This window comes from Impatiens glandulifera, unplaced genomic scaffold (genome assembly GCF_907164915.1).
Source record: "Impatiens glandulifera unplaced genomic scaffold, dImpGla2.1, whole genome shotgun sequence".
Lineage (NCBI taxonomy): Eukaryota > Viridiplantae > Streptophyta > Magnoliopsida > Ericales > Balsaminaceae > Impatiens > Impatiens glandulifera.
The window spans coordinates 54,561-65,618 of record NW_025918797.1 but is presented as its reverse complement, the minus strand read 5'-3'; the positions used below and the strand labels follow the sequence as shown (position 1 = coordinate 65,618).

Here is an 11,058-nt window from a genome sequence, read left to right as displayed (position 1 = left end):
AATTCCGTAGAAAATCGTAAGAGCTGCCAGTTTTTACTAAGTTAAGATACAAAATTGGTTTAAGAATCTGAAGACAGTTTATCAATGGAGATTGAAAGTGATACAGAGGATAAAGGGTCGTTTCCTATTCCAATGATCATGCATTCATCTGGGCAGAACAAGAGGAGTTTCGATGATATGAACTCAGTAACTGTTTCCTCCATGAACCCAGATGAACATCTGACTTTCAATCCGCGAGGGTACGTTATATGTCTTCTTCTGGTTTATTTATTTATTGATTGATTGATTCTTCTTCATACTTTTTTACCTTCCTTTTTGTAGTTTTCAAATAAAAGTGTTTGAAACTGCAATGCGGCGGAATACAATCACTGTCTTGGGTACAGATGCTGGTAAAACGTTGATTGCTGTAATGATTATTAAGGAGATGGGTCTTTCTCTTTCAAGTTTTCCAGGCAGGAAAAAGCTTATTATGTTTCTGGCACCTACTGTTCATCTTGTTCATCAGGTATTATTTATATGTCTTTTGGGTTTTCTCTTATTCTTTGGATTGTGATGTATGTTTTTGTAGCCTTGTTTCGATCATAAAACATTTCTGTTCTATGCTCTGCAGCAATTTGAAGTTGTAAAAACTCATACTAGTCTGCGGGTTGATGAGTACTATGGTTTGAAGGGTGTAGATGATTGGGACAGTCAACACTGGGAGAAGGAGGTGAATGCAAACGATGTATGTAAGCTGAGACATTTATTGTTTGTTTCTATTTAAAACATGAAAAGATATTAGTTGATTTTAGTATTAGAATTGTTTACATCTGAGATCCTGAATGAGTTGAAACTTCAGATATGGAATTTTGCATTTATCGGTCTAGGGTTAAGAATGTTATGTTTTAGGTGATCATGCATAACCAAGACTCCTGAAAAGCCAATTATTTTCTTAGTAAAACAAGCTTCGATATGAAAAAACTGTACTTTTTTGAAAGGGATCAAATTTGTATTCAAAAGATTTATGAACGCGAGGTGGGATGCTTTTACAGGTGAAGGAAATAATAATCGAAAAAGGCAATAACAAAATAGAGGTTTTAAGATTCCTATCAAATCAAAATAGTCCCATCTTGTGCAAAGGAACAAACATCGTTAATCTTACTGTTACTTCCATATGTTTTTGAAATCAATACTCTAAACCATTATGTTCTGTTAAGAGTGATTCATTGTGCCTGAATTCTTCATCTTTTACAGGTATTTGTCATGACTCCACAGATCTTGTTGGATGCCTTAAGGAAATCATTCTTGAGCTTTGACATGATACACTTAATGGTACTTGATGAGTGCCATCTTGCTACGGGTAGCCATCCTTATGCCAAAATTATGAAGGTAACTGCTGATTGTGGTTAGAAAGTTTTATTTTTTATTTCTATCTAAGCATATAGTAATTGGTGATAAACTGTCTTCATAAAGGAGTTTTATCATGAATGTGACAACAAGCCCAAGATATTTGGTATGACCGCATCCCCTGTAATTAGAAAAGGTAAGTTTGTATACAATCTTTTTCCTAATTTTATTTATTCTTTGAATTTTCATTTGAATCAAATTTTATTTATTACGTGTCCTTGTTGATTATGGCTACTATTGCCTTTACATTGATAGAGATATTAAATAAGTATCTAGGCTCATCCTTGATTATTTTTCAATAAATATCCTTATGTGTAATATTCATTTGAGCAATGTTCCGTCACACCTGCCAGGTGTCACTTCGGATGAAGATTGTCAGGAGCAAATATCTGAACTAGAGAGCTTACTTGATTCTCAGGTTGCTTTTTACATATTTAATGCTCTAAACTAGACAGGCAGTAGAGTGACTGATGACTATATTATATTATTTTTTTATTTTTCAGGTTTTTACCATCGAGACCTCAAAGGAGCTTGATGAGGTCCTCTACCCTGCTAAAGAGTCTTCTATATTTTATGACTCGTCAGTGTCTTTCAACTTGCAGTTGAAAGAAAAAATGAAATGTATATGGGAAAAGGTGTTCAACATATTTCTTTTCAAGTTGTTTTAGTATTTCTTAATATTGTTTCGATGTAACTGAAGAATATGGGAATTGGTACTAATCTTTTGGTGGTTTGCATAGCAGTATGATTCCATATTGCTTAGGTTGCAAGAATCAGAACCAAAACAGTATAAGGCTGTACAAAAGTTATTGATTAATGATCATGCAAAAATCTTGCACTCTCTCCAGGATCTTGGTCTTAGATGTGCCTATGAGGTACTATAAATTTTTTCCAAGAGTTAAAAGAAATTAATTTTTATACATCGCATTCATCCATTGTTGTCAATTTTCTTGATTTTGTAGACCATCAAAATGTGCACAGAGAAAGAATCTAATGCAAGTGAAGGGTGTGAATACGATGGAGGAAGTTCTGTCCAGCGCAAGCTTTTCCTCGAAGAAATGTTATTTGTAATTGTTGAATCCTTGCCAAATGGTATGTAATTTTAGCCTCTCAAATTCTCTTGGTTATTTCTCCTCTTTAATTTCAAATCATTAATTATATTACTTCCTCAGGCCATGAGAGTCTTTTGGAAACTGGATCTGATTTTTCTAAAGCTGTTGCCATAGGCTATATATCTCCAAAGCTATATGAACTCATAAAGATTTTTCAATCATTTGGGTAATGTGAATTTTCAGAGTTTTCATCATCTATGTCCTTGTACTGTATTAATCACGTCAACTTGTTTATTTATTTTTGTTATTTCAGAGGAGTTATGGAAGAGTTGTGTCTCATTTTTGTAGAAAGGATTATAACAGCAAAAGTTATTGAAAGAGTTATGAAGACAATCACATGTTTATCTCACCTTACAGTTTCTTATATAACTGGAAGCTCATCCACTGATGGATTGACACCAAAATTGCAGAAAGATATGTTGGAATCATTTAGATCTGGAAAGGTATTTCTTAGCTTTATTGAGCAAGAAAGTTTTTCTATTGCAAGTTATTAATGGTTAAAGAAATCCTATTTTAGGTCAATCTATTGTTTACTACTGATGTGCTTGAAGAAGGAATTGATGTGCCAAATTGCTCATCTGTTATACGTTTCGATTTGCCAAAAACTGTTCGTAGCCATATCCAGTCACGAGGACGGGCTCGTCAATGTGACTCTCAGTTCATTGTGATGCTTGAAAGGTACACAAATTTTCTCCTCATTTGACTACTTCTTTACATTGAATTATGTGAAAAAACTAGACCTTTTGCCAACTAACTGATGTCCATTTAGATAGCATTACCTGTTCAGTTATTAGTTTAAGGTAAATAATGTGCATATACTCCAAATGGAGACATCCAATTCAAGATGACAGAAGTATTTGTTATATTGTTTTTGCTAGCTTTACCACAAAATAATGACTTTATTATACTCCACATTAATATCCCATAAATGCGTAATGACGAAGTCGGAAAGAGAGCAAAAACGGTTTATTTTCCGGGGTCAACTATGATGCCAGAAAGTGATTCATGTTTTTAAGCTTTTCTCGAGTGAAAACCAGTCAGTTTGATGTATTTTCTTCAAATTCAAGTGATGTATGGTTTCTTTTCAATCATAGCAGATGCAGCTTTTGCGTCGATTGTGGTTATTAATGAAATTTTCATTTTAAAGAAAAATATCCATAATTGCAGGGGAAACAAGACACACACTGATGAAATGTTTGACATAATTAAGAGCGAGTATTCAATGATAAATACAGCTATAAATAGAGACCTCGCTGCCGCCTGCAATTCTAGGGTTTCTACTATGGAGAAAACCGAAGTATATCATGTTGATGCAACCGGAGCATCTGTTACTTCAGATTCTAGTGTACAACTCGTTCATCGATACTGTCAAAACCTTCCTGTGTACAGGTATTAATATTTCTTTTCTCAGTCTTCCTCCTATTTCCATTATGAGTCTCCATGTAATTAATCTCTTTTCATAGGGGCTTCATGCCAAAGGCAACTTTTCAGATATCGCAGTGTGAGAATCTATATCAATGCACATTAACCCTACCTCCTAATGCTGCTTTCCAAACTCTAACCGGACCGACTTCTAAAAGTAGTCGTCTGTCAAAGCAGCTTGTATGTTTTGATGCCTGTAAGAAGTTGCATCAGTTGGGAGCTTTAACTGATCGTCTTCTTCCTCTTGGCAAAGATTCTCTCGGAAAAAAATCTTCTCCGAACATTAAAAATGGGAGCACAGGCGCAGGTAACCATATAGAAGAGAATGACTGTGTTTGAATTCAGTTCCATCATTTGTTTACCCCCTTTGTATACGCGGTTTTGTTTGAATGAGTGAAATTAGAATTTGAATTCTATAAGAATTGACAATACAATTCAATTTCTATGTTTGGAGAAATGATTGAATTGTAATTCTAAAGAGAGTTATTTGGTTTTTTCCTTCTATTTTGTCTTCTATTTTAACTGTCATAAGCATTTAACTGTATGTAGGCTCATTTTCAGCTAATTAACAAATAGTTTGATGAATGACCTTGGCTTGAATCGTGCGAGAGCATATTGGAATAGGACGGCTGAGGCTATTAGAGTGGAATTGCACCTAAACAAATTATACACATTTTAATTCCATCATAATTATAAATTTCAAATCCTCTTTTTAAGTCCAATTCTAATTCCAAAACTTTAACCAGACGCAGCCTTATAGTACTTTCTTTATTATGTTACACTATTAGGGTGGTTTATTCCCTCTTATGTTTATTGCTTTTATGTATAGGAACAACAAAGAGGAAGGAACTGCATGGGACTACACAAGTTAAGGCCTTATCTGGAACATGGGGAGAGAAAGTTGATGGAACCACCTTTTATGCCTATGAAATACAGTTCAATTGTAATTTGACCTGGGAGAAGTATGGCAGTTTCATTCTTTTGCTTGAATCACAGCTAGCTGATGATGTGGGGAATGTTGAAGTTGAACTTTTCTTGGTTAGCAAATTTATAAAATCGACCGTTTCTTCATCAGGGCAAATACATCTAACTCCAGACCAGGTTCAAGCACAACCTGTCTTTAAATGCCTGTTCTTTCACATTCTTTAATTCCCTCCTATTTTGTTTGTTATTACTAGGTGGATAAAGCAATGCGGTTTCAAGAATTGTTTTTCAATGGTCTATATGGAAAATTATTTATTCCTTGCTCCAGATCAGAAGGTAGAAAAAGAGAGTTTTTACTCCAAAAACAAGACAACAAACGGTTGTGGGATTTATCAAACATGTATCTTCTCCTTCCACTGGAGTCAACAAAAACTTCCTATGATGGCTCACCTGTAATTAATTGGACTGGAATCCAATCTTGCTCCTCTGTGATTGAATTCCTGAAGAAAAATGATGCTTTAGGTGGTGATGAGCAACATGTCAGTGAAAACGGAATTTTATCTAATCCTAGTTCAGAATCAGCTGATATAATAAAGTTTGCGAATAATTCGTTCGACAAGAATAGTCTGAAAGGAATGGTGGTAATGGCAATTCATACTGGAAAAATTTATTATATCTTAACCGTGGTTGATGACTCTTCTGCTGCGAGTCCTTTCGAAGAGAGTCCTGATGGACGCCCTTCTTGTTTTTCATCTTTTTCCGACTACTTTAAAAGAAAGTAAGGGACAATCTTGATCCTATAAGAATTTTCATTTTCCTCATTGTGATCAACTTACTAATTTATCGTAATTTTGATATTGTCTAGGTATATGATTAAACTAGCCTACCCAGATCAACCTCTATTGCTTCTAAAGCAAAGTCATAATGCATTCAACCTCTTAGTCGACTTCAAGAAAGGAGGTTTATTTTAAGCAAAGTCCTTGAAACTCATTTATTTTGTCTACATTTTGTTATTGTCCTTTCCCGTCCCACCTTGCCCCTTTAAAAAAAAATTATATTGCATTTGGGTGTGTTGATCAAACTATATGTCTTTATGTAATGTGATTTTTTTTTGATTGATAGGTATGTGTAACAAACCAGGAGAGAGTAATGATGTTGTACAGAAGACACTAAGCAATGTCCATATTCCACCTGAACTCCTAGTCAGCATAGATGTCCCTCGAGAGGTTCTCAGATCATTTTACTTGTTACCTTCACTAATGCATCGGCTGGAATCTCTCATGTTGGCCAACCAGCTTAGAGAAGAGTTCGCATCTCCGTCCATGGATTTCTGTATATCAAGCTCGTTGGTATGTGTATTGTTATTACTCCCTCTGTCCTAAATTAAATGACTATAATGCAACTAAACTACTTAATTCTTATAGTAGGCCAAAACCATTGTCTTTGAAAAGTGATATATATGTTCCTCTAATTCTTTGGCTTTATTGATTAGATATTAGAAGCCATTACAACCCTTAGATGTAACGAGTCATTTTCCATGGAGCGTCTTGAGTTGCTAGGAGATTCGGTATTGAAGTATGCTGTAAGCTGTCACCTGTTCCTTAAATATCTCAACAAGCATGAAGGACAGCTATCTGGCGAGCGAATAAAACTTATTAGTAATTCGTTTCTTCATCAAAGAGGAACCGATAACAACTTACAGGTTCCACATTATTCTCAACATAATCCCATAATTTTTTGTGCTCTCATTTACCTTAAGTTAGTGTTCGGTTAGAGGTGAATTGGCATTGGAATTGGAGGGCCAATTCCAATTATGTGCTCATTTAGAAACTCCTTCCACATCTGGATCTGAATAATAAATTTATGAATATGTGGTTAACAAAGTAGAAACATGATCTCATGTGGATCCACATCCAGATTAGATACCTGACCAAAAAATGTTTCCAAAAGAAATTTAATGACGGTTTCTCATCTAAGATCCAGAAACAAAAAAAAGTGTTTCCAAATGAGGTTGGGCAGTAAGGGTCGGAGAAGGGAAATCACTCATGTTAGTTTAAGGACTTAAAACAAGAAATTGGATTTAAAATTTGAATTCTTTTGGGACTAAAACATGTATATACATTTTCTAGTTTGAATTCCACTTAAATTAAGTAAGGAAAAGAAGAAGAAAATCTTACAAATTTCTCAAGAATTACTATTGTACGTTTTTTTCAAACATATGAATTGAATTTTAATCGAACTCCAATTTTGATTTCAATTCCCCTCAATCCAAACACAACCTAACAGGTTTTAGGCAACTTATTTTGTTATTTATTTCTCTTTTTTTATCAGGGATATATCCGTGATAGTCCTTATGATCCTAGGAGGTGGAATGCACCGGGGCAAATGTCCATACGTCCTTACCCCTGTTTATGTGAAGTTGATACACCGAATGTGCCTTTGGATGAGAATTTTCAAACTAATAATATTAACATTAAGTTGGGGATGATTTGTGACAAAGGCCATAGATGGATGGGATCAAAAACAATATCGGATTGTTTCGAGGCACTTATAGGTGCATACTATCTTGGTGGAGGATTGAGAGCTGCAATTCATATTATGAAACGTTTTGGGATTGACTTAGATCTGGATTTTTCGATGGTGAATGAAACAATTAAAATCGCGTCTCTTCGGTCTTATGTTCCGAAAAATAACAATATCGAAGATTTGGAGTCGAAGATTGGATATGTCTTCTCCAACAAAGGACTATTACAAGAGGCTATTACACACTCCACTGAAAAAGAGTCAAATTTCTGTTATGAGGTAGCTAATTTATTATTATTATTATTATAATTATTTCTAGATTTATTTGCAATTTAACGTTTTTTCTTGCGAATATCCAACAGAGGCTTGAATTTCTTGGGGATTCGGTTCTTGACATACTCATTACAATGCATCTCTTCCAAAAGCACACTGATACTGATCCAGGGGAGTTAACAGACTTGCGGGCAGCATCTGTCAGTAACGAAAATTTTGGATATGCTGCAGTGAAGCATAACCTTCATGTCCATCTTCAACATGGATCGGAAATGCTTCGTAGTCAAATATCAGAATTCGTGAATTCCATTACTTTTTCTGATAGCACACCCAACAATAAATGTCTAAATGTTCCAAAGGTATTGAGCCTATATTTGGAAACTTGTATTTTGTCGAATTCTTTTTGGGATCATGATCCAGATTATAATATGATGTTATGGTATACAAATTATTTTATAAATGTAACTTTTTTTTGACTCATTTTGTATATAAATTATTTTATAAAATGTAACTTTTTTGACTCATTTGTTATAGATATTATTTTTCTCAATCACAATCAAATTATTTTTAGATTATTGTAATTTTTGGCAAACATAAGAATCTTAAGATTTTTCAGATCACGATAAACATTGGTGAAATCACGCATTTTCAATGTTCATTTCTTTGACTTGTTTATATGCATTAACAGGTCCTTGGAGATTTGGTAGAGAGCATAGCTGGGGCAATTCTAATTGATTCTAAGCTGAATTTGGATGAAGTATGGAGAATATTTGAACCTTTATTATCTCCCATTGTTACTCCCGACAAACTTGAACTGGCTCCATTTCGAGAGTTGATGGAACTATGTGATTCACTCGGGTATTTTATCAAAGAGAATTCTATTACTAGGGGAGAAGTTGTGAATGCTGAAATAAGGTTGCAGCTCAAAGATATCCTTTTGGTTGGAGAAGGTTCTGGACATACTCGTAAACTTGCAAAAGGAAATGCAGCTCTTATATTGCTGAAAGAATTAAAGGTATGTTTCTTTCTCTATTTTTAAAATTTTAAATAATTATTTATTTTTTGAATTAAATGGTCATTTTATAAAAGAGCTGATAAAATGACTAGAAAGAATAAGGGGAGTTTTGATTGCCTTTGTCCATTGATGTGAGAAGATTAAAGAACAAGATATTCAAAATTCTGATTGGCCTGCTCTTGTCCTAGAAAAATAATTTATTTTGTTCATTTCTGATGATTGCGACATGTATAATATAGAATATAGAAGAGGAGATGAAACTTAGAGAATATGTGAGACCTAATAGATATAGAAGAGAATATATATATAATTTGTTACTAGGGATTATCTCAACCCTTGGTTTACTCATGACAAACTATTCAAAAGCCTGATGATTGGGGTGCACTTGTTCTAAAAAGATCTTTTATTTTCTCATTCCAGATGATCCACTTTTCTTTACAGTTTTTGTGGGCATAAATTTGATATATTTTCCTCATTATGAACAAAACATGGATATATATATATATATATATATATATATTCAATAATAAACACAAATTGTTCAATAAATGTGACAAGTAATCATCCTGATTTTTGAGAATAACTTTTATTTTAACTTGATAAACCAATTTTTTGGAAGAAAAATATTGTTTGATGAAAAACTAGATTATTTAGGTTAAATGACTAAGTATATTCTTGGTATTTAATATTTGTTTTGAAAAATAAAGTAATGATAATTTGAATGTACAGTAAGAAACTAATCTTGTTTTTTTTCTTTCTCTTTGGTGTTGCATTGATTCTTGTATTTGTTTAAATCCCTTTCTATATAATTTTTGTTCAACTCACTCCTTAAAAGAATGATAAGTTTGATTGATAAATTTATTGATGATTCATCAAGTCTTAATCTGATCGCAAGACATTATTGAACCAGGAGAGAGGAATCTCACATTCAAAAAGCAGCAACACGGAAAAGGAATCCAACGGTTGTGGTACTTTCACTTTGCTAGACATGAAAAATGATGTATTCAACAAAACTAGTAGAGAAGGTGACACATTAGTGTCTTCAATATCACCACATAAAAAGCAGAAGACAGAGAAAAAACATATTTTAGAAAAATGTATTTATAATTCAGAGTCAAATATACCTGGTATGTGTCTTTCTATTCTTCTTCCTCTTCCTTTATCGAGAAATCAAGAGAACTTGTACAAGCCTTAAAATGATCTGTCTTTAACATGATAAACCAGTTGCGTTGATTAATAAGAAGAAAGGAGGACCCCGAGTATCGCTGTATGAACTTTGCAGGAAACAACAATGGCCTATGCCAACTTTCGAGACAACTGAGCACAAGTCAAGGTTAATAGTCTTCTCATTTACATTAGTTTCCTTTTATGTCTAACTACTAGGCAATTTCTCCCATGGTTGAACAATAGTTAACCTTTTAAACATGTCTGAATTGGGTTTAACACATAATTTAAACCAAAAGCACCATAACAATAATATTAAAAGTATCTTACCCTTATATTTACGTAATTTGAATTATTCTCAAAAATCAAAGTTGTCTGAACTATACATTATCTTAATTTGAGTTGAATCTAAAAGTTGTAAGTAGTTTTAAATAACATATCAAAATCAACATAATTCAAATGATAAGATGTGTTTGATATAATGTAATTAACATATTGAACAATTGAGGCCTAATGTTTGTTATGATGATTGGCAGGACTCCAATAGAATTTGGTGAAGGTGCTGAAAAAAAGACAGGTTTCAACAGTTACATGTCGAAGATTACACTAATCATACCTGAATTTGGTGCCATCGAAATGTCTGGACATGAACAAGCCGACAAGAAGAGCTCTTTCGACTCTGCAGCTCTAGCCATGCTTTATAAGCTTGAAGAACAAGAGAAGATCAAACTCTCAACTGAATAACTTAAGATCATCGAAATGTCTGGACATGAACAAGCCGACAAGAAGAGCTCTTTCGACACTGCAGCTCTAGCCATGCTTTATAAGCTTGAAGAACAAGAGAAGATCAAACTCTCAACTGAATAACTTAAGTTCTGTTGTTATTTAAGTATATGCAATGAACCTGTCCATAATGTAATGTAGCTTTTGGATATTAAATAAGTTAAACCAATTCGAACAGAATTGGGCAAACAAAATTTTTGGGATAAAAGAAATTATGAAAGGAATTTTGGAAGGTATGTGATATAATTTTGGGTACTTGTTTTTGATTTTTATTTTGAGCATTTATAGAAGTATATTGATTATTGAAATATGTTGGATAGACTTTATGAAAATTATATCATTAGAATTATATGTATTATTAACCTTCTATTTAGATTCTATATAATTTGTTGATACATGTTAATTATATGGTTCTTTTAATATATGAGGAAACAAATATTTTTTTTTGACAAAATT

At 33.3% G+C, this 11,058-nt stretch overlaps 1 protein-coding gene across 1 annotated transcript; it reads left to right on the top strand.

Moving 5' to 3' along the window:
* Positions 1-10,846, top strand: LOC124917041 (endoribonuclease Dicer homolog 3-like). Its single transcript, XM_047457609.1, has 25 exons — positions 1-239; positions 322-505; positions 611-724; positions 1,234-1,368; positions 1,453-1,522; positions 1,740-1,804; positions 1,890-2,021; positions 2,130-2,261; positions 2,349-2,478; positions 2,559-2,664; positions 2,752-2,941; positions 3,016-3,176; positions 3,666-3,887; positions 3,962-4,227; positions 4,750-5,021; positions 5,099-5,622; positions 5,710-5,804; positions 5,967-6,193; positions 6,337-6,546; positions 7,176-7,646; positions 7,730-7,999; positions 8,329-8,655; positions 9,566-9,782; positions 9,880-9,988; positions 10,356-10,846. Exons 1-25 carry the CDS (start codon positions 85-87, stop codon positions 10,561-10,563), a joined length of 4,992 nt encoding a protein of 1,663 aa, XP_047313565.1. The 5' UTR covers positions 1-84; the 3' UTR covers positions 10,564-10,846.
* Positions 10,847-11,058: the final 212 nt, after the last annotated feature.